Source organism: Lampris incognitus, chromosome 11 (genome assembly GCF_029633865.1).
Source record: "Lampris incognitus isolate fLamInc1 chromosome 11, fLamInc1.hap2, whole genome shotgun sequence".
Classification (NCBI taxonomy): Eukaryota; Metazoa; Chordata; class Actinopteri; order Lampriformes; family Lampridae; genus Lampris; species Lampris incognitus.
The window spans coordinates 3,159,876-3,180,541 of NC_079221.1; the positions used below are offsets into that span (position 1 = coordinate 3,159,876).

A 20,666-nucleotide genomic window follows, 5' to 3' on the forward strand; every position below is an offset into this window, starting at 1 on the left:
ATGAGTTTCAGGATTCCACTGGTTTTGATAATGTGCCAAGGAAAATACCCCTCCCCCAGGCTTTATAAACAACGATGTACCAATATCCAACTCTATTATTTGCTGTTATTCTTCTCCCCAGCACAGCACTGCACCGCTTTATCCTGTTTTATCAAAATACAGACATCAGGCCGAGGGGGATGGGTGGATCCCCCCCCCCCCACACACACACACACACTCATACTGATATTTATCAAGTACATTTGCAGTGAGTGCTACCTTTAGGTGTGCAGTAATCCTGGTATTTTGTTCCAGGGTCTGGGAAACCACCTCCATTTTACTACCCCTCGCCTACGAGAGAGGAGCCCCGGAGAACTCAGGTGAATGCAGTCAGTTCATTTTAACCTTACCCTGCGTTACAGTCATTTGACATGGCACTGATGATGTTCCCTTCGGGGATCTCATTCAAAATGGCTTACCTGGCCATGGAACTTCTTGTTAAAAATCATGGATTTCTTTGAGGGGGGCATTAAATAGCATATACACATATAATACACATATATACATATAATATACACATATACACATATAATACACAGCAAACCCCCCTCACTCGCACCACCCCACCACTTCCCGGTAAGCTTGGCTAGGAACCATCAGCCCTTCCGCCCTGTTTGACTGATCCAAGGAGACTGACACATATTCGGATGAATGAGGTGCGGATGAATGAGGGTGCTGGGAGTGACCCGGCACATCAGCCTTTGTCTGAGCAGGAGTGAATGTGACTGCTGGGATTGGGATGGTCCAAGTGCGTTTCAGGCACCTGTCACTGCGGTGCACGTCTGTGCCTACTGGCTCCGATAACAGGGACATTGAGAAGGGGGGGGGGTAACTGTAGAGAGTTGTCTGTGTCCTTCATCCCATCACAGATGGACCAGTTAATGTGTGAGGACAGTCGGGACATTATACCCCATTTATTTCAGGCACACACATTTCCACCCATCTTGCGTGATTCCTGCCATCCATCTTGGTGGAAGCAGTTACTTGTCAGAGACCCTCTGACTCAGAAGGTGACTAGTCGTTTTCCCTGGATGATAGGAGTGTGTCATTGACGGCCAAAAAAAGGGGCTCAACAATATTTTGAAATAAAGTGAATGGTTGCTGCCATCCAGCAGTGATCTGTGTGGTCTTTATGTAAAATCATATCAACAGCTGCAGATTGTGCTTCGCTGGAAAGATGTTTCTTAGAGTCTTTTGGTTTTTTGCATTTTCCACTCATTTCTCCCAGAGGCTCATATTTTTCTTCTGCTTTAATTTCTTCAGAAGTGGAAAAACCCGGTCCAGAAAGTGAAAACCCTAACTGTGTCTTTACTCCACCCATGTACTAAATCACCAGATTGCACTGACTAGGTTCCCAAATCAGCTGGTTTAATACTTGGATGGAGTAAAGACACAGTTAGGTTTTTACTTTCTGGACCGGGTTTTTCCACCTCTGAATTTCTTCAGAAGAAATTAGAACTGCTGTGGGCGTCCAGGTAGTGTGGCAGTCTATTCTGTTGCCTACCAACACGGGGATCGCTGGTTCGAATCCCCGTTACCTCCAGCTGGACGGGCGGCCCTACAGACACAATTGGCCGTGTCTGCGGGTGGGAAGCTGGATGTGGGTATGTGTCCTGGTCGCTGCACTTGCACCTCCCCTGGTCTTTTGGGACGCCTGTTCAGGGGGGAGGGGGAACTGGGGGGAATAGCGTGATCCTCCCACCTGCTACGTCCCCCTGGAGAAACTCCTCACTGTCAGGTGAAAAGAAGCGGCTGGTGACTCCACATGTATGGGAGGAGGCATGTGGTAGTCTGCAGCCCTCCCCGAATCAGCAGAGGGGGTGGAGCAGAGACCGGGACGGCTCGGAAGAGTGGGGTAACTGGCCAGGTACAATTGGGGAGAAAAAGGGGGAAAATTTTAAAAAAGAGAGAAAGAGAGAAAAAAATTAGAGCTGCTATGGTGGGTTGTGGGTTTTAGTTGACTGTGCATGTCCCTTTGGACAAATATGGTGGTGTTTTGTAGAAGAACAACGTAATTGTTGCAGAGATCTACATCAACTGTCTTGTAGCCCGTGTGTTTTTTGAATAGTGTTAAGTTATGTATCTAATTGTGTAATCTAATTATGTATCTAATTGTGGCTGTGTATTTCATCAGTTTGCCTTAATGGTTTCATCAGATTCCGTAGCGAGTCCGACCCAGACAGGAGCATGTGGACTAATTACAACATCTCATGCTCCTGCTAATGGTCTTACTTGCTCGTGTCGGTGGTATGAGGCCTTATGATTAAATTCAGACTGATAGAATAATCAGTGGAAAAACTCCCCGTAGCAGCTTCAGTGGTACAATGAACGAGTTTTTTTTGCTCATTTCTTCAGCCGTTGTACTACACGGAGGAGCCAGGCAGGAGGAACTACGACACCTACAGAATGTACCTGCAGCACCCTCACGGCTATGAGGACCCTTACATGGAAGAGGTCATCACCTACCCTCCCATGGCAGACTACAGCTCCCAGCCTCACGGACTCAAATCCACCACCAATTACGTGGACTTTTACTCCAGCACACGGAGGCCTTCCTACCGGGCGGAGCAGTACCCCGGCTCCCCTGACTCCTGGGTATAGGCCCCGGGAGATGGGGGGAGGGGTGGCGGGGTGATTTGGGAGGGGCCCCAAGACGTTCCAAGGGTTTAACTGAGAACTGCTTTAATCCCCGACTCTGCAGCCGGGGACCCAGAGCCTAGATCCCAGCCCTCAGGGCAATGTTCATACCTGCAGTAGAAATAGAGGGGGGTGGGGGTCATACTAAAACTGATGAAATGTTTCATGAACTTTTCTTTGTGAGTGTGTTCCGCATTTTTTTTTAAAAGTTTTTTCAAGTGAATGTGGGAGAGGAGTTCGACCGAGCGACGGCAGATGGGAAGAAGGAATGTGAGCCAAAGAAGGAAATCAAAGAATGTTGTTTCTCATTATTTTCTAGAGGAAGACAGAATCATGCAGTGGGTGTGTTGATGGGCGGTACCGGATATTAACCATGAGGCGTGTGTCCTGCTCTGTCTAGATGTTAGTTTTATTTTGTTTTTTTACTTCTGAAGCCCGTAGCAGAGATAGCATGGTGAAGGTGTGAGTCGTGTGGAAGGATATGCGGTAGAGAGTCAAGATGGGGAATGTGTATGTTGTATGTGCAGAAGCCAAAATGGATCATGAACTCATGTCTGTAAAAAAATAAAAATAAAAGCTAAAAATAATAGTAAACTAATGATGTTAGTTTGTACAGAGGGATCAAACTGTATTCGTACTTAATGTTGAAGTTGTGTATGCCATGGAGTATTGTACATTTCCTTCATTTTATTGTAAATAGAAGAAAAGAACATGTTACCTGGTTTACCCTCATCAGCACTGGTAAAAAGAGAAACTTGTGCCATGTCAGATCTCTATAGATATATGAATATATGAAGAAATTAAGAGAAGTGGCAACATAACACAACCGTACAAAGAAAATAAAAGTTCACTTTTGTTTTTTAAATGGGTTGTGTCATAACACACGTTATTTGTGACTCTACAGGTAAAGTAAACGTCTACCCTTCTCGTCCACTCCCTTCCCCTCGCCTGACACGGGAGCGCCAGTGGGCATTCTCTCCACGCACAAGTGGAAATGAATGGAAACATTTCATCCCTGAGGAGCTCCGAGTCTCTTCCGCTCCATTCTCTTTGTCTTGCCTTTCTGCCTTGCATGCCTCCCTCATCCGCAAGAAACTTGCATCATCGGGGGGCGGGGGGGGGGCGGAGGGGGGCATATTCACAGAGCCTCCTGGTGCCAAGAGTCCCTGCTAGTGGGGAAATTCCAAGAAAACTCTTTAACATTGTGGCATTGTCAAAGAATGTGTTCCTAGAGATAAGTCCTAAATAAATCCCACCAAAAGGAAAAGGATCTTATCCTAAAATGGAAAACTGAAGCTCAGTGGGCGGACTTGAATGAAGATTAGGATTCCTCTGAAGCAGAGAAGGAAATGATCGCAGGAGAAATTGTCCAAATGCTGAATGACAGGGATGCTTGTCGTTGACCTTTCTAGAGACGTGTTCACTTCTCCCGCCCAGCAGAGTGAGGCTCCAATAATGACAACATAAAGACCTTTGCAGACAGCTAGTGATTATTGCTATAGGCCTCCCTGTATAGGTCAGTAATCTTACTAACTGGCCAGATTGTCCAGCAGATCTTTAGGTCTGGGCGGCACGGTGGTGCAGTGGTTAGCACTGTCCCTTCACAGCAAGAAGGTCCTGGGTTCGAGCCCCGGGGTAGTCCAACCTTGGGGGTCGTCCCGGGTCGTCCTCTGTGTGGAGTTTGCATGTTCTCCCCGTGTTTGTGTGGGTTTCCTCCGGAGGCTCCGGTTTCCTCCCACAGTCCAAAGACATGTAGGTCAGGTGGATCAGCCGTACTAAATTGTCCCTAGGTATGAATGTGTGTGTGTGTGTGTGTGTGGACCCTGTGATGGCCTGGCGGCCTGTCCAGGGTGTCTCCCCGCCTGCCACCCAGTGGCAGCTGGGATAGGCTCCAGCATCCCCGCCACCCTGAGAGCAGGATAAGCGGTTCAGTTAATAGATAGATAGATGGAGGGATGGAGGGATCTTTAGGTCTAATGTATAAAAATTAGACTCAGACTGAGTATCATAGTCAGGATGGAGAATTAAAACGTCACTGTGGTCTCAAAGTTTTTATCAAAACTCCCAGACAGCCCAGCGGTAGGAGCTCCACCAGTGAGTGGCACCAAACCGTGTCGCGAGGAAGTCACCATGTGAGCACGGTGAAAGGCATGCTGGGATTTCTCCTAAACGACCCGCGGTGGCGTCTGAGACGACAGACAGCGTCATTAGCTTGGGAACGGGGTCAAACCCCGCCCTCTTATGACGTCAGACGCGTGATGGCTCTGGTGGTGTGTTCGGTTCTGTTGGACGGCGCAGCGCGGCGGCCCGGTGCGTCTCTCTGGGGACGCGTTCGGTTCTGTTGGACGGCGCAGCGCGGCGGCCCGGTGCTTCTCTGTGGGGACGTGTTCGGTTCTGTTGGACGGCGCAGTGCGGCGGCCCGGTGCTTCTCTCTGGGCCGTCGGACTTTCCTTCATGGACGCGAAAGACGATTCTGGTGCGGTTATGCAGACGAGGAGGGCGGTAATCCTCTTGATGACGTAGCCGGGTTTTTTCAACGCGTTTAATTTGATCGTTATCGGCAACAATGTGACAGCTCAAGGCTCCGACTCCTAATGCGGGGTTTGTCACGGACGGTGCGGCCGCATAACGCTCCCGCACGCGGCTCACCCGTCTGCCAATTAGCGCAGCGCGCCCGAAATTCTCTTAAAATGATGTAGCGAATTCGGGGGGCAACCACATGAACCCCGAATCCGCTATAACACCTTTATTAACACAACCACGTCTGGCCATAACGATAACACATGAGCAAATAGTACAGCCCAGACTGAGCCATTACAAACTTTTTAGTATTTCACAAAACAATAAAAATAAGGAAAAACGAGTGCTCTGAAAGGCGCCCGCAAATAAAATGTATTATTTATTATTATTATTTGTCGTTATTATTAAAACACAGGTCTGATCAGCAATCCAGCCGTGCGTCCGAAACCCGGGTTTCCGTGTTGCGCCGAAACGCGCCACGGCGGCTTCCGGTTCTTTTTTCCTCCCCACCTTCGGCTTCCGGTGCTTGGGCTTTAGTGACGTGACGTCATCTTTGTTTGGGTATAAAATTGGGCGTTGCGCGTTTCGGGAGCCTCTCGCAGTCGCTGAGAAGGAAAGTTTTAAAATGGCGCACCGATCCAAATCTGGAGTGAAGGGGGCAAGGCTGCTGAAGGCCGGCCACCTCCCGGCAGGTAGGCCGGGCGCAGGGGCGCCTCTTGGCGACGTTCCGGGCGGCTTTGTTTGTCTGCGTCCTCCGGGCTGTGGTGAGGCCGCCTTGCCGTTTCACCGCGCTCGCCTCGGCTGCGCTTCAGTGCGGAGAGGTGGCGAGTAAACTCTCACAGGTGGCGAGTAAACTCTCACAGGTGGCGAGTAAACTCTCACGGGTGGCGAGTAAACTCTCACAAGTGGCGAGCGCCCTGCTGTGATTTTACTCACTCTCCAATGTCGGGGTTTTCCTCCGAGGTAAGAACCGTGTCGAGAGAAGAAGAAGAAGAAGCAGAAGAAGAACCGTGTCGAGAGAAGAAGAAGAAGCAGAAGAAGACGAACCGTGTCGAGAGAAGAAGCAGAAGAAGAAGAAGAAGAACCGTGCACACGCATCGTTGTTTCTGAGTTGTTTCTTACGGCGTTACGCCCCCGAGATGGGGTTTCCCTGGTTTGCATTGGTTGTGGGAAAGTTGTTGTTTTGCTCATCTGCTGAAGAACCACTTTTATTTTACTTTACTTTACTTTAGTTTCTAGGGTCTCGTCGTCGTTTAACTTCGCCGAAAACGCGAGTGGCCGTGTTGGCGTCGGTGTGTGCAGAACAGCCGCTGGCGCAGAAGCCGTTGTGCGTCCATTGTGCATCTATTGTGCGTCCATTGTGCGCCTGATGGCACACGCTGTGCCGTGTGCTGCGGCCGGGCGGCTGCCCTCCCCTCGGCGAGCCGCCATGCTGGTGTTGGTGCGCCGCAGTAACGCCCGTCACGGGTCCGCCGGAACTTCACTGGTTATCCTTACGTGCAAGCTTTTCCGCGCTAGATTCGCTGACGAACTTCTGATTCCGGGTTTTAACGCAGCGCCGCCGGCTTCTGTGCACTGCTGTACTGACCAGTAGCAGCTTTGTAAATGGGCCCTGAACTGTGCAAGCTGCACCGTAGAGCCATTCGCCCAACCACAGGAGTGCATGTAGCCCAGGCAGTAGACCTAGCCTGCACTTGTGCTTACTGATGCAACATGAAGTAGCTCGGCTCAGGTTTTGATAGATTCTCCTAATTTGAACAACGTGTTTGGCATTTGGCTTGCTGCATAACATGGATTTCAAAATCCGCTTCGCAGGGAGAATTGATTTCTTCTCTGGTCCCATGAAATTGATCTTCTACCAAAGGTGGTCGCACTGTGCAGACGGTAAATCCTAGCTGCTCAACATTGCGGGGAATTTGCTTCCGTTTTTGTCGCTTGGCACACCCGTAACTTCATCACAGGAGCTCCGGGGGTTGAATGGAAGATTATGGTGGACTTCTTATTCATGCATTTTTTGGGTCTCAGATGGACTTGTCGTGTAACTATGAATAATGAATGTTGTTCTCCCACGGGTCATTAGTGAAGGCTGGGGGTAAACGGGTGACCAAGAAAACCTTGGAAGAGAATTCTGCCCATGGGAGTTCAGAAAAGGAGACCAAGAGACCGGACAAAACTAGGTAGGGCGTGTGTCTGCAGCAGGGCAGTGTCAAGGGATGGCTGTGTGTCTCATAACTCAGCATTCTCGTCAGGCTGCCATGTTGACTTTAACTGCAGTTGACACTAATACTAGCAGGAAGTTTTAATGGGAGACCTCTGCTGGATAAAGAGGATTAAAGACACCGGGTGTCTGTTTTGAGTGGGATTAGCGCCATTTCTGCTGTCATTAAAACCTGTCCTCTTGTTGTAGGTCCTTCATCATCTCCAACAGGATGCAGTCAGTTAGCATCCTCCTTGCAGGAACGCTTGACAAGGTAAATGGCATTCATTCTAGTGAACTGTTACATGCCACTTAAATCCAGAACCCCGTTTGACTGTTCTTTGCATTTGCTCTTATTGTCACAGAGCCTGTTTTCTAGGTAATGCTCTTCTGAAATGAATCTTTTTGACTTTAGCTGAGCCATGACTTTCCTGAGACCCCAGTGAGTGTGAGACACAGCAAAGTGCTGCCCGCAGTGGAGAAACCTCACCTGCCCCGAACCTTCCTCATCCAACAACCAAGGAAGTGATGAGCTGGCATCTGTTGAAGTTGAACCTCGAGGGGACCATTGCTGGCTCAACTGTGACAGACAAGCAGGAAGTGTTGAATGCATGAGGAGACCGACAAGTTTTCAGCCAAGAGTCAATGTTTAACAAGAGTCAATGTTTAACAATTTGATTTAAAAAGAAAAAGAGTAGAACTTCTTATTTCTAGAGATCTATGAACTTGCTATATTGCAAAACGTTTCTTAAGGGGGGGGGATGCACTTATCTTTTTTGAACCTCTGTACTATAAACCAGCATTTAATGTGCCTTCAGTAGTTGGCGCCAGGAACCTCTGCACTTGTAAATGTTTCTAAATGGGCATTCTGTCTGTTGTTTAAGAAAAGACGAGGCTTGTAATGTGTACCCTTCCTTTTTACTGGAATCTTTTTCACAATGAACTGCATAACACTTGTTTATAGATTGAAGTAAAAGGAAATTGCGTGGCATTACCAGGAATGGCGTGTTTTAATGGCTTCCACTTTCTGTAAACGGCCACTGGGTGGCAGCACATGCTCGCTCGCTTGAAGAGCTGGAAAGGCAAACGCATCCAGAAGGGAGGACAGGGGAAGTGTTCTGGGCCTCCTGTCCAGTGAAGACATGCACGTGCTCTTGTGTCAACACAGCAGTCCTTCATTCTATCCTCCATCTTGATAATGAGGCTATTCTGTAGACATACCGGCGTGTTGCTGTTAATTGCTTCCCTTGTCACTGCATCACATCCAACTAAGACGGTGTGATATGACCTTTGCAGGCTTTCCAGTGCCGGTGTGTTTCCATAGAAACTGACCTTTTTGTACATGGCCGGACTGAAATGTCTCTTTGTCAGACATGCGCAGCGTGCTTCGGCTATCATTCATAGACTTCACAAAAGGTTCACTGTGGGGAGGGCAAACCCCGCCAAGTGGTTTGAATGGATAGTGACTTTTGGAAATGACCATAGAGTCCAACTTGGCCTTGCCAATAACGGTTGAGAAGTTCCCTGCCTTGCTTCACAGTAAGATGCAGGTCTGACTTGTAGCGACAGGTGACGAGGGCTGTTACGGTGCGTCGCATGATGGAGAAGAGGGGATGTCCCGAGTTGATATTCTAACGTCAAAGGGTAAGAGCACTGATCCCAAACCATGCGGATATACAATTTACCAGATACTTAATAAAGACTAAGTGTGGCCTCGCCTGTGTACAGGGGCATGGTGCAGACAGTTATCTGAAAATCTGCCATCGCCAGTTTGCTTGCCTCACTGGTTCACTTGTGAACGTGGCCAAACACCAGGTCCAGATTTTCATACAGGGTGATGCAAAAACGTGCTGGACAAGTCGCCGCACACTGCACTTCTGCAGTGGGAGCCTATTAGCATACAGGTAAATGGGTCTGTAACCATTATCTCAGGTACTATGGGGAGCATGTACCTGGGGTGCATTGTTAAGGATGTAAGGAAAAAGGAGCCAAACCAGATTTTCCACAAAAAAAAAAGAATCATCTGGTTCCAGTTTCCCGAGCTTAGTCCGGTTTATATTGCACCTTTTGTTCTCCTGACTGAAGTGTGCCATGTCTGCACCGGGGAAAAGGCCTTAACAGGTAGAAAGTAGTGCACAGTAAGCCACAGCCATTCCTCGAGGCATGTTGGGAGATGAAGAAGAGTATGGCCCTGGAAACACATTTGTGTGACAGCTGTCAAACTCTAAGCCGGTTTCTGCTCTAGCAGAAGGGAGGTTGGTGTTCAGATTGGAGGCCTAGTCGATGTTGTTCATTATGTTCCAGTCTGTTTTCTGAGCAGTTTGACCTCGAAGGATGTGCCGTAGCTGGACACGGATAATAAACTGCAGTAATGTTATGAGCGTAAACACATCAGCTGTTTGTTTTGCTCGTCAAGCCTTAACATCGTCAGCTGCAGCCGTTCATGCTTTCGTGCCGGTGTGTGTGTCTGCATATGGTTTGTCCTGTCCAACTGAACACACAATCTGTGTTTGCAGAGAACATGCTTGGTGATGGCATTGCACGCAAAAACCGGGCGACCTGAAACTCACTGATGCACATGCTCTTCATCGTGCGTTTGATACCACATGTGTACGGAATACAGAAACCTCTGCAGCTGTCTGACCAATAGGGCAGTCGGTGGTCTTCTGACTTCAGACATGGTGCATCTAAGCACCATATATGTTCCCAGCCATCCGGAGCCGTGCTGACCCTGTGACACCCATCCTCTAGACCAGTGGTTCTCAACCTTTTTGGGGTCCTGGACCCCCTGCGTATTTTTGATCTACCCTGAGGACCCCTCCACCTGATCTTGGGGGAGGGGGGTTGCAATTTGATAGAAACAGTAGAAACTGCATTTTAAATTGCATTATAGCATTTATTCACTCTTTGGGGCAAAAATAAGAGCTTTCAGTTGTAACTTAGATATAGTTAACAAAACAGAATTCTTATGCAGTAACTTTCAGATATATGTAACAACACAGAATATGTATTCAGTAACTTTCAGATATATGTAACAAAACAGAATATGTATTCAGTAACTTTCAGATATATGTAACAAAACAGAATATGTATTCAGTAACTTTCAGATATATGTAACAAAACAGAATATGTATTCAGTAACTTTCAGATATATGTAACAAAACAGAATATGTATTCAGTAACTTTCAGATATATGTAACAAAACAGAATATGTATTCAGTAACTTTTAACAATGCAAACGGGAGCGAGATCTCTTATTAAAATACAATAAATTACACTTGTGAAACAGATGTAATTAGAGGAAAAAGTCCTGTTACCCTTTATAGTTTAGGTAGATAAAGGTCTCAGTCACATTTGAGTAAAATAATCCTATTTCTATAGGATCTTTTTTTAAAGATATTTTATTTTCACGGACCCCTTGCAATTACACCACGGACCACTAGGGGTCCGCGGACCCCCGGTTGAGAAACACTGCACTAGACGGCTGAGAAAGCGTGAGCCGTACACCTCTGCCTCCCTGAGAGAACCGGCCAGGCTGGGAGGACGTGGTGCACAGTTTCAGAATGCAGCTTCACCAGAACATGCTTGGGTCTTGGTAGGCTGCTAACCAACAGTGATGTCATCAGAATCAGATGTGTTGGCCAAGTATTTTACCACTTACAAGGACGTCTCAGTTTGGCTCGCAAGGATCAGGCTTAGACAATACATAGTACACAACAACAGCAGCAAATATGCACTAATAATAATAATAATAATAACAATACTAATAAAAGCCAGAGATTGGGGACCACAGTAGATGAATAAACAGCACTATGTACACATGGCAGAGTACACACACGTGGCTGCGGGTGGAGAGGGGGATAAATTCATGAATGAAGTGTTGCTGTGAGAAGCTGCAGGGTAAGTTGTAACGCTTTAGAGAAAGTTATGGCGTGTTGTACAGCAGCATGGCGCAGATACACAGATATAAATATGATATCTTGTCCCTTATGCTTGACGGTTAAAGTAGGAGGGTGTAATCGGTGGTTATGCTTGGGAACAAAAACTGAAATTATTTCTGTGGGCTTATTTTACATGAAACACTTGAAACGTTACGAGCCATAATAACGCCGTACCCTACTTGGCCTCATGGTGTCGCTGTTGCCTTTCCGTGTACAGGAAACCTGAACGCCCGAACCCCTGATCCGGATCGGTCCGCCGGGTGGGTAAACTTGACTTTTCTGTACTCGTTGTTACAACCGAACCTTAAGTTAAAGCATGGGGGGGGGGAGGGGGGGAGTATATATGCTTCATTTCTCCTAAAGTACTGAAGTACTGCTTCAGCTTCAGCTGAAGGTGACGTCAGCCGCGGGTTAGAGCGACACCAGCGGGTAACGGCTATGTCCCGGAGGTGAGCGGGTAACGGCTATGTCCCGGAGGTGAGCGGGTAGCGGCTATGTCCCGGGGGTGAGCGGGTAACGGCTATGTCCTGGAGGTGAGCGGGTAGCGGCTATGTCCCGGAGATGAGCGGGTAACGGTTATGTCCCGAAGTTTGGCGTGTTAGTTTGCGGGGGGGGGGGGTTCTCCAGTTCCTCGTGACCTCACGCAGTCTGCCGTCAGGAGGAGGAGGAGGAGGAGCGACGCGCGCAGCGCCTCCTGCTTCCCACCGGGACTCGCGGGGAGATCAGCGGCGGCCGAACTTCTCCTGCTCCTCCTCCAGGACCCGGACTCCCATGACCCTGCTCAGGTACGGCCGACCCGCTCACAGCGTTACCGCGCGGCTCCGCTACACCGGACCGCGCGCTGCGAGTGAACTTTACGGAGGAGTTGCGGTGCGCGTGCGCGGTGCGTGTGCGCGGCGCGTGTGGAGGGACGCCTGGACACGTCTGTGGAGGAAGGACGGAGCGTCACGCACCGGGATCGAGAGCCGCGGCTCGTTTCGTGGTTATTAGGTCGTACGTCAGCGTCCGTTTCCGAGTGAGTTGTGTCTTTTGTCATGTCAGTCGAACTTTCTCCCCCCCCTCTTCCTCCTCCCCTCCTCCCATCCAGGCAGGCGGTTCTGGCGGTACCGAGCGGTGCTGTGGGCTCTCGCGTCTCAGAAGTGGTGTTTCGGGGGATGTTCGGCGCTCGTGCCCGACTCCTCCGTGAAAACCGTCGTCGTTTCGTTTGCGCGTCGGCGGCTTTTCCCCGGAGACGCCGGCCTTTCCGGTGGGTTGACACCGTCTCCCCGGCTACGGGTTGGGTGGTGGTGTGGGGGGGGGTCAGTAAACTTTCCTTTTCAACTTTCGGGTCTAGTCTGAAGCCCAGGTGACGTCCCGTGTAAGGCGTGGGGCGGTTCTGGGGCTGCAGGGCCGTGGTCTTGCTTTGCTCACATGGGTCAGTGAAGTTTGACCGCCCCTGTTTGCGCAAGGCTCCTGCTTTCCTTTCCCCCTCTTCTCTCTCTCTGCACCGAGAGGGATAGAAGAGCTCCGAGCTTAGCCCGCTGCTTTGTAATGTGGCCTCTCTCTGGGGGGGGGGGGGCAAAACGAGGGTACTTGAATGTCAGATTGGTTCTGGTGATCATGGCGAGATGGAGGCATTGACCCAGCATCCTCCCCGAACAGGACGGCGTGCTGATGCTGCAGCCTCTGCATCCCTTCCGCCTTGAGGAAGAGGTGCACCGTGAAAGGCACATCTTCTTCCACTCGTCTGAGTCAGGCTTGCAGGTTGTGTCTGCAGGTCCAGCTGTCCAGCCTTCTTTCGTGGGCCCCTACTAGGGCCTGGCTGTCACCCGTCCTCTTCAGACGGTGTTGTGTTGGACCGAGGTGTGCATATTGTCTTTTCATGGTGCACAATTGTGTTGCCTAAATTCATGATAGAAAGGATCTGTTGCCTGAAATCCCTCACGAGATGGGGTCTTGAGATATTTGAGGTAGTGTTTGAACATGAACTTTGGTTTGCTGATGTACATTATCACAGAGTCCAACGTGAGGACCCTCGGCTGGGTTCTTAAGCGGGGTGTTTTTGTATTCGTAAGCAGAAGTCGGGATTGTATATCGACTGCTGTTGTGTAGAATCCCCAGTGATTATCATGCTGATATTTTCCATATCGCCCAGCGCTGGCCTGTGCCCACCGTGAGGTGGAACAAACTTCACCCCCGTTGAAGAAACGCTGCCCGTTGCAGAGGTTTGGGCACTAGGTCTGCACACCGTAACAACATTAGCAACATACCCATGGATTATGACACCGATACAAAGGCTTGTGCTGCTTCTCTATGCTGAGGCAAAGGGCAGCCCAGCTGTAACGACATGAGAAATTCATACTGAAGAGCCCTCGTCCATTGAAGGGCCACTAGAGTCGGTCTCTCTGCCCCCGTAGATCCCAGTTCCCATGGTCTGGAGCCAGTTGGCCAGTAACAGGTGCTGGCACCGGAGTTGCATTATTGTGGCTGAGGAGCATGCGTTTTTGGAGCCAGTGACCCGACAGACAGAACTCACTCTTTAATTAATGAGGGTGATAAATTGCGATGATGACGATGATCTTCTGCTGCTGAATGGTGGCTACTTTATACGAAATATATTGTTCCAGTTGCAAAGAAGAAGAAGAAGAAGAAGAAGAAGTTGCAAGTCAAGTCACATTTATTTGTGTGGCTCTAAATTTAGTGCAGTTTAGTCCCAGGGGGCTTTGCACTCGCATTATATGTTCTGCGACACCCTGCTATCATTAGACTCTCCATTCAGAGGTGGAAAAAAACTCCAGAGGAAAAAAAAAACCTGGTCAGGAAAAGAAATTAGGGAAACTTCAGCAAGAGCAGCAGAAGAGCGATCCCTCTACTGGGGTGGATGTCCATGGGTGAAAGAAAGCAGAGTGCACAAGTCACCACAGATTTGCCATAAACGCTCCATGAGGTACTTAAAGATTCAGAAGATATCGTGAAAGGATGTATAGTATATACAATTATGGCATAAGCTGCAGTGAAATCAGCCAAATGAATGGTACTTTTAACCAGGGAGAGTTGAGTTAGGTTTAATTTATGAGCCATGTTGTCAAGACGTTGCCCTAACCAGTATTCTTATGTTGTTTAGTGTGCCCTAAATGTCAAGGCGTTGTGTGGGTTTGTGTTTTGCAATTATATGGTTGTAGGTTGACACAAGATGTGTAGTAAAACAAGTCAGCAGTGTTACTGAGGGTAGGAGTGTTGCTTATCGTAAGCTTAAGAACCAGCACTCCCTGTTTGGAGTTGGGAGTTGATGTCAGCAGTACACGCTTTTGTGTGTGGGGGGGGGGGGGGGAGGCGCTCTCTATGGCAAGTGGGGTTCATACATCACGACTAACATGTTTTCATGTGTCATGAATATTGTGGTGGTTTAAGGCTATGTTATGAAGTCACAGTCTTCATACCAGTAGCAGAGGCAAATGGCCTCTGGGCTCTGGCAGTTTCAACAAAGCAGAGGATTGTTGTGTGTGTGTGTGTGTGTGTGTGTGTGTGTGTGTGTGTGTGTGTGTGTGTCATGCCAACCCCCTGCGATGATGAGGCAGTTGTGGGTATTACTAAAGCCTAACATGGCCTACACAGTAAGATAAAGGCAGTATTTCACTGTCTGCAGCATTTTTAATAGACACATTTTTCTGGGAGGTTTTATGTCAAGGCGAACGGAGACGTCATTTAAGATTCCCCAGATTCCCAAAATGACTCGATGCTCGCCACAAGGCTATGATATCATGTCATCCAGTGTGTAGTAGCGCTGCTGCATTGGGTTGCATGATCATCCACATTTACCAGTGTGTTGCCTGTTGGCGGTGCAGCATTGTGTAATTGTATTAGCCGCAATTTCTCATGAGATCAAGACCGTTTCTGTATCAAAATGCTTGCCTTGCCATTTAATTGCCCTGGTCCCCTTCGGGCCATCTATTAGAATGTACCGGAATGACAGTTGTGCATACTGAGTTGCCTTTGTGTTGCCGTGAGAGTTTTGGCTCGTTTCTGTGTGTAATAGAATCTCGAGCCGAGACAGTGCAGAGCAAACAAAGCTACTTTACCACCCTGTGAAATGTGGAGTGACCTCATTAATCCTTGGAAAAAATACATTTAAAAACCAGTTATTTTGGGTAGCCAAAAGTAATTTATGATTGCATGCTTTAATTAGCCTTTCTCCACCCAATGAGGCGTTACTCTGAGCTGACAAAGTAATGACTCGTTTATGAAAGCAAACCACAAAAAAAAAAAGGTTTTGCAATAGTATGCATTTGCACACGTGCATGTGCATGCATTCGTTCTTGCATGCGTGTGTGCATTTGAAGCACGTGTTTCAGAAATACCACTTCATGACAGATGTTATTGATTAACATTTTTGTCAGGCCTTTCGGAAGCCCTGGAGAGAGAGAGGTGTGTGTGTGTGGGGGGGGGGCTGCAGAGTCGTATCTGTATTATGACTACGTAATAAATGGATATTTTCTACCTCTCCAAATTCCACTGGTTCATGAGAGAAGGCCATTTCTGGAACAGACAAATGGATGGAGACTAGGACAATGCGCGGAGAAGCAAAGCTGAGTGGGCCGGGTATGAGGCGCGAGGGGAAGAAGAAAACCTCCCGGGAGGGTTCAACTATTAGCTCACTCTCACAATCCGGAGTTTTGCAGATTAGATTGTTGTAAGTCTGTCTTTTCTCCTTCATGGTCTAGTTCTCAGCCGTTGTATTTTTTCTGTAGGGGCTATTCTGATTAGTTTCCAAACCCCTAGCTAAAGTGAGCCGGGCTAATAATAAACCAGTACTCGGGGCGTTGAGTGCTGGTGGTGAAGTCTTATCTGTAAACTGTCTGCACCTAACACCTGTGGAATGTTTACTGGCGAAAACCCCGGAGTGTACTAGATGTCGGCGTTGACACCGAATAAATCAACCGGTCTCCGTGTCTCCCAGAGTCCCGCAGCTTTATCAGGTCTTCTTTTCCATTCTGATTAGATTTTGTTCAGATTCCAAGAGCTGGCCCGCTGACTTACAAATTTTAGTAGTTGGGGAATCGCTCTCAGTGTTTACAGATACTTCCTGTAGACTTTTAACCTTACTGTTTAATGATTTACCCTGATTCAAATAGTGCGCTACTGGGCCAGAGAGAAATTGTCTCGAGTCCCCAAAACAGGAAATAAAAATAAATGGAATTCAGTTCAGCCTTTTTTTCTTTTTTGGATTTTTTCCCCCCTTTTTCTCCTCAATTGTATCCGGCCAATTACCCCACTCTTCCGAGCCGTCCCGGTCTCTGCTCCACCCCCTCTGCTGATCCGGGGAGGGCTGCAGACTACCACATGTCTCCTCCCATACATGTGGAGTCACCAGCCGCTTCTTTTCACCTGACAGTGAGGAGTTTCACCTGGGGGACATAGCGTGTGGGAGGATCACGCTATTCTCCCCAGTTCCCCCTCCCCCCCCGAACAGGCGCCCCAACCGACCAGAGGAGGCGCTAGTACAGCGACCAGGACACACACCCACATCTGGCTTCCCACCCGCAGACACGGCCAATTGTGTCTGTAGGGACGCCCGACCAAGCCGGAGGCAACATGGGGATTCGAACCGTGATCCCCATGTTGGTAGGCAACTGAATAGACTGCTGTGCTACCCAGATGCAAAGAGCAGTTAATTCTGATCAGCTGCTTATAGCAGGGTGCTCATGATTGCGATGATGGTGAAATTATTGGTATTACCCGATCCTGTTGCTCAGTCTTCTGTCGCCTGGTGATGTCATGAATGAGTGGGAGTGGATGTGGCATGCCTCCAGTTAATAGAAGAGGAATTGAGGAGGAGTATGTGATTGTTGTGGAAAAGGAAAAAGAAAGCATTGAAATATATTTTGGTAACCAGCCGAGGACAGGCTGAGGTTCATGTGAGTTTACAAGGCAGGCCCACTCTGCACTTGAACTCATTCATTAACTGGAGGGTTATAACAGGGATGCAGTGTCAGGCTCAAATCTATCTAGGTTCTAACATAAGCCAAGGCCTCGTCTAGTGTTGATTTAAGTGTGTCTGATTATACTAGAAAGAGGTGAAGGATGAGTCATGCCCCGTCTGACTCTGTCACTCTTGGGGGCGGGGTACAGATGCTCATGTCAGGTTTTTTCAGTTTCCACAGCCTGGGGTGTAACTGTAAATTCACAGCAATGACTGCCCTTCTGAAACGAGACTTAACAGTGAAACGCTTTTGGCTAACCCTGTCTGTCGAAGAGACACAATTTCACACATTGCAACCGCTGAACCAGCACATTCACATGGATTGCTGCATCAGTCATTTCAAGAGAGGAAGAGAGGACAAGGGGAGACAAATAACTCGCATGAAGGCTTTACAGGGTAGACTCTCGTTGTCTCAATTACAGGTGTCCCTTTCCCATGGTCTCAAAAGCCGTCAGGCTAACGAGAAGATCAGACTTGTTATCCTTTTAATTTCAAGCAGAGCCATGCGGATGTTCCACAATGGGAAACCAGGCTGCTTCGCCTCAAGTCAGGATGTTGAGTTTGCCTGTGATGGGGTGACCTCATTCTGCCTCCAAGGAAAAGCTGAATAATCACAGAAGTCTAATTTAAGAGAATGTCGGCCTCTTTATTTGACAAGCCTGAGATAACAAAAATGCCTCCCAGAGTTTCCTTGTTTTATTGAAGATGAGCCAGCTCTGAAATCATGTTCATAAATAGTCCTAAACCGCATAGCTAAACAACCGACAATGTTGTACTATAGAGCCATGACAATCCCTCTCCAAATCATTCACTTATCCCAATGATTACCAACTGGTGAAGGTTAGGGGTGCAGCTTCCTACTGGGCCCACCCTCTGTAAAAAATGTCTGCACTCACAGTACAATAAAAATAGTCGTTTAGAAATTTAAAATGGGTGAACCAGTTCTGGGCATGGAGGAAGAGTGGAGATGGGGGGGGGGGGGGTGGACCACATGCAAATATGGATTCTACCTGGATGCTGACCTTTTTAACCTGTGATCACAACGGGGTGAGTTGGCTCCTGTAGTGTTACATTAGATGAGCAGTGAACCAAGATTTTAGCCTTTTAAGCTTTGTGACTCGTTAGGACCTGTTGCATATACAGGGACCGTGGGATGGAGAGCCACATGTGAAGGACAGAGTCTGGTTGGTAGATGTGTTACATAACAATGTTTTCTCATTGTTATTTCCTCTCTTATTCGTGCCACTTTGCTTACAATGGCTGAGGCAGAGATTGTGTTGCCCCGTTCTCCCATACCTGCTCCTCCACTTCCTCCTGCAGCGCTAAGGGCTGCATTGTTAACCAACTTTCCATTGTTTCATCAGGCTGTTAAAGTCGTCACAGCCAAGCCCCACGCCTGTTTCCTGCACTCTCCAAGAATGGACAGAAACATGATGGATGTTATCAACCCGTCTAAAGTGTTTCTCTCTCATCTCTTCTAAATACGTTTACACAGTGGTCTTGCTGAAAACGGGTAGGTTTTCCGCGTTCAGACGACGTCGTTTCAAAACGACTGAAGACGCTGTAGTGTGCATGCCAGGCCAGTAGTCGGCGGTGAAGCTTTCAAGTAGAGAGCTCTTCCGGTGGACGCTGACGACGCCGAACGCATGCGCACAAACACCAACAGGCTTGTCCGGGTCTTGTCCAAAAGCGTGTTTTGGTTGCCCTCCGTCGACGAACAGGTGGGTTGGGAATTGGCACATTTAAATAAGCGTCTCCGCTGATCACAGCAGTGGTGCAGCAAGTCTACGCTTTGCTGGAGGAGCGCTAATAAACTTAGCGGAGATAACGAGGAAACACAGCTCGCTAATCTACGGAAGCCCCAAGCGGCCATGCATTCATACATTTTATTTCCTCCGTTTTCCCGAGATAACGAGATAAATAACTCGAGACAACAGAGGAAATGAACTCGTTATCACGACAAAACGGAGGAAATAAAATGTATGAATGCATGGCCGCTTCTGGCTATTTGGCTGAAAACGTAATGCGCATGTGCGAAGTGGGGCCGTGACGTCACCGTTTTCGCAGGAAGCGGTTTTGCTGGTTCACACGGCGACGCTGGAGTTGCGTTTTCAAAAGACGTCACTCCGGGACACGGTTTCAAAACTTTGCGTTTTCAGGCCTCCAAAACGCAGCGATACTTCACCGTTTTTCTGTGGAAACGTCGCCGTGGAAACGGCCCGTGTTGTTTGTTTTTTTCTGTGTGTCGTTCTGGCAGCGTTTCTATTAATACTGCGTGGAGGTCAAGCCCTGGCCAGAACTCCCGTGACCCTAATATGAAAGCAGCGTGACAACGTTACACCACAATCAGGTGACGTAAAGAGTCGATTGGCCTGTTACCATACAAGAGGTGAGTGCATAAGGCGTGTTTTAAAACCACAACAATTAAAGAGCGAGAGAAATAAGAAACAAAAAGCCGGTTCTCAGCGATACCACTGTAAACTACTAATAAGACCCGTTAGCCCCTAGCTAGCTAACGGGTGTGACCCTGTAGCCGAGCGGTTAGTGATGTGGCCTTGTGGCGCAGTACACCTCGTATCGAATCCCGCACCGGGCAAGAAAATAACCGGTTACACCGCTAAAGTGGTGAAGTCGGACGCAGTGAAGGTCTCACTTGCCGTTGTCTGCCATCTGACGGAGGGCAAAGCAGGTCCTTGCCCTCCAATCGACGACGTGTGTAAAAGGCTCCCCCGCCAGAGGCATGTGGGGAAGAACAATGGGATTTCCGCTCTATATATAGCCGGCCTTCTCAGATGACTGTGATGCAGCGAGATGGCCCCATTAACCACGTGTCGTGTTCTTCATTGTGCAGGTGATTTTTTGTTCCTTCTTCCACCACCTTGTATGGATTTGAACTCCATTGACCCCGGAGAGACTCGTGAAAAGCCAGATGTTGATAACCCGAACCGTCTGCCCCAGTGTCCAATTTCTCTGCGCTGAAAGGGTCACAGGTCATTGTATCGTAGACAGCAGACTAATCTCCTTTTTGATTGTTGCCCTGAGGTTTGCCAGAGGTAACAGACAGCCTGCTTTCTGAAACTGATGATGGAGGGTTTGTAAGCCTGGCTGGTAGGAAATATATAAAAATAAAGATGTCTGTGAATGTTCTCATTCATCCAGGTCATGGTTATCCAAATGAGTTGAATCAAGTGCAACTGGACTTGGTATATATCCGTGAAGACGTTTCGCCTCTCATCCAAGAGGCTTCCTCAGTTCGTGCCTTTCTGACTAGACCAGAAAGGCACAAACTGAGGAAGCCTCTTAGATGAGAGGCTTCTTCCGTGAGGCTTCCTCACGGATATATACCAAGTCCAGTTGCACTTGATTCAACTCC

At 48.4% G+C, this 20,666-nt stretch overlaps 3 protein-coding genes across 7 annotated transcripts in view; all 3 read left to right on the plus strand.

The window, feature by feature from the left end:
• The window catches only part of pkp4 (plakophilin 4), a 117,465-nt gene extending 114,195 nt beyond the window's left edge, over nucleotides 1-3,270 (plus strand). The window contains exons 21-22 of the mRNA XM_056288858.1: nucleotides 295-359; nucleotides 2,395-3,270. Coding sequence (XP_056144833.1) covers nucleotides 295-359; nucleotides 2,395-2,640 — 311 coding nt within the window. The 3' untranslated portion in view covers nucleotides 2,641-3,270. The remainder of the gene's footprint in view (nucleotides 1-294; nucleotides 360-2,394) is intronic.
• A 2,487-nt stretch (nucleotides 3,271-5,757) lies between these two features.
• dap1b (death associated protein 1b) lies at nucleotides 5,758-8,384 on the plus strand. 2 transcript variants are annotated; one of them, XM_056289387.1, is made up of 4 exons: nucleotides 5,758-5,888; nucleotides 7,277-7,373; nucleotides 7,604-7,667; nucleotides 7,809-8,384. In XM_056289387.1, exons 1-4 carry the CDS (start codon nucleotides 5,822-5,824, stop codon nucleotides 7,920-7,922), a joined length of 342 nt encoding a protein of 113 aa, XP_056145362.1. In that variant the 5' UTR covers nucleotides 5,758-5,821; the 3' UTR covers nucleotides 7,923-8,384. The 2 variants fall into 2 exon arrangements, with proteins under 2 accessions (XP_056145362.1, XP_056145361.1); XM_056289386.1 differs by having other exon boundaries at nucleotides 5,773-5,960.
• A 3,668-nt stretch (nucleotides 8,385-12,052) lies between these two features.
• Nucleotides 12,053-20,666, plus strand: part of tanc1b (tetratricopeptide repeat, ankyrin repeat and coiled-coil containing 1b) — a 147,536-nt gene continuing 138,922 nt past the window's right edge. For 2 of the 4 annotated variants that reach the window (XM_056289619.1, XM_056289622.1), the window contains exon 1: nucleotides 12,070-12,349. The gene's annotated coding sequence lies outside the window, so the exon portion shown is untranslated. Of the gene's footprint in view, nucleotides 12,350-20,666 lie in introns of all 4 variants that reach the window. The other 2 variants (XM_056289620.1, XM_056289623.1) reach the window with 2 other exon arrangements.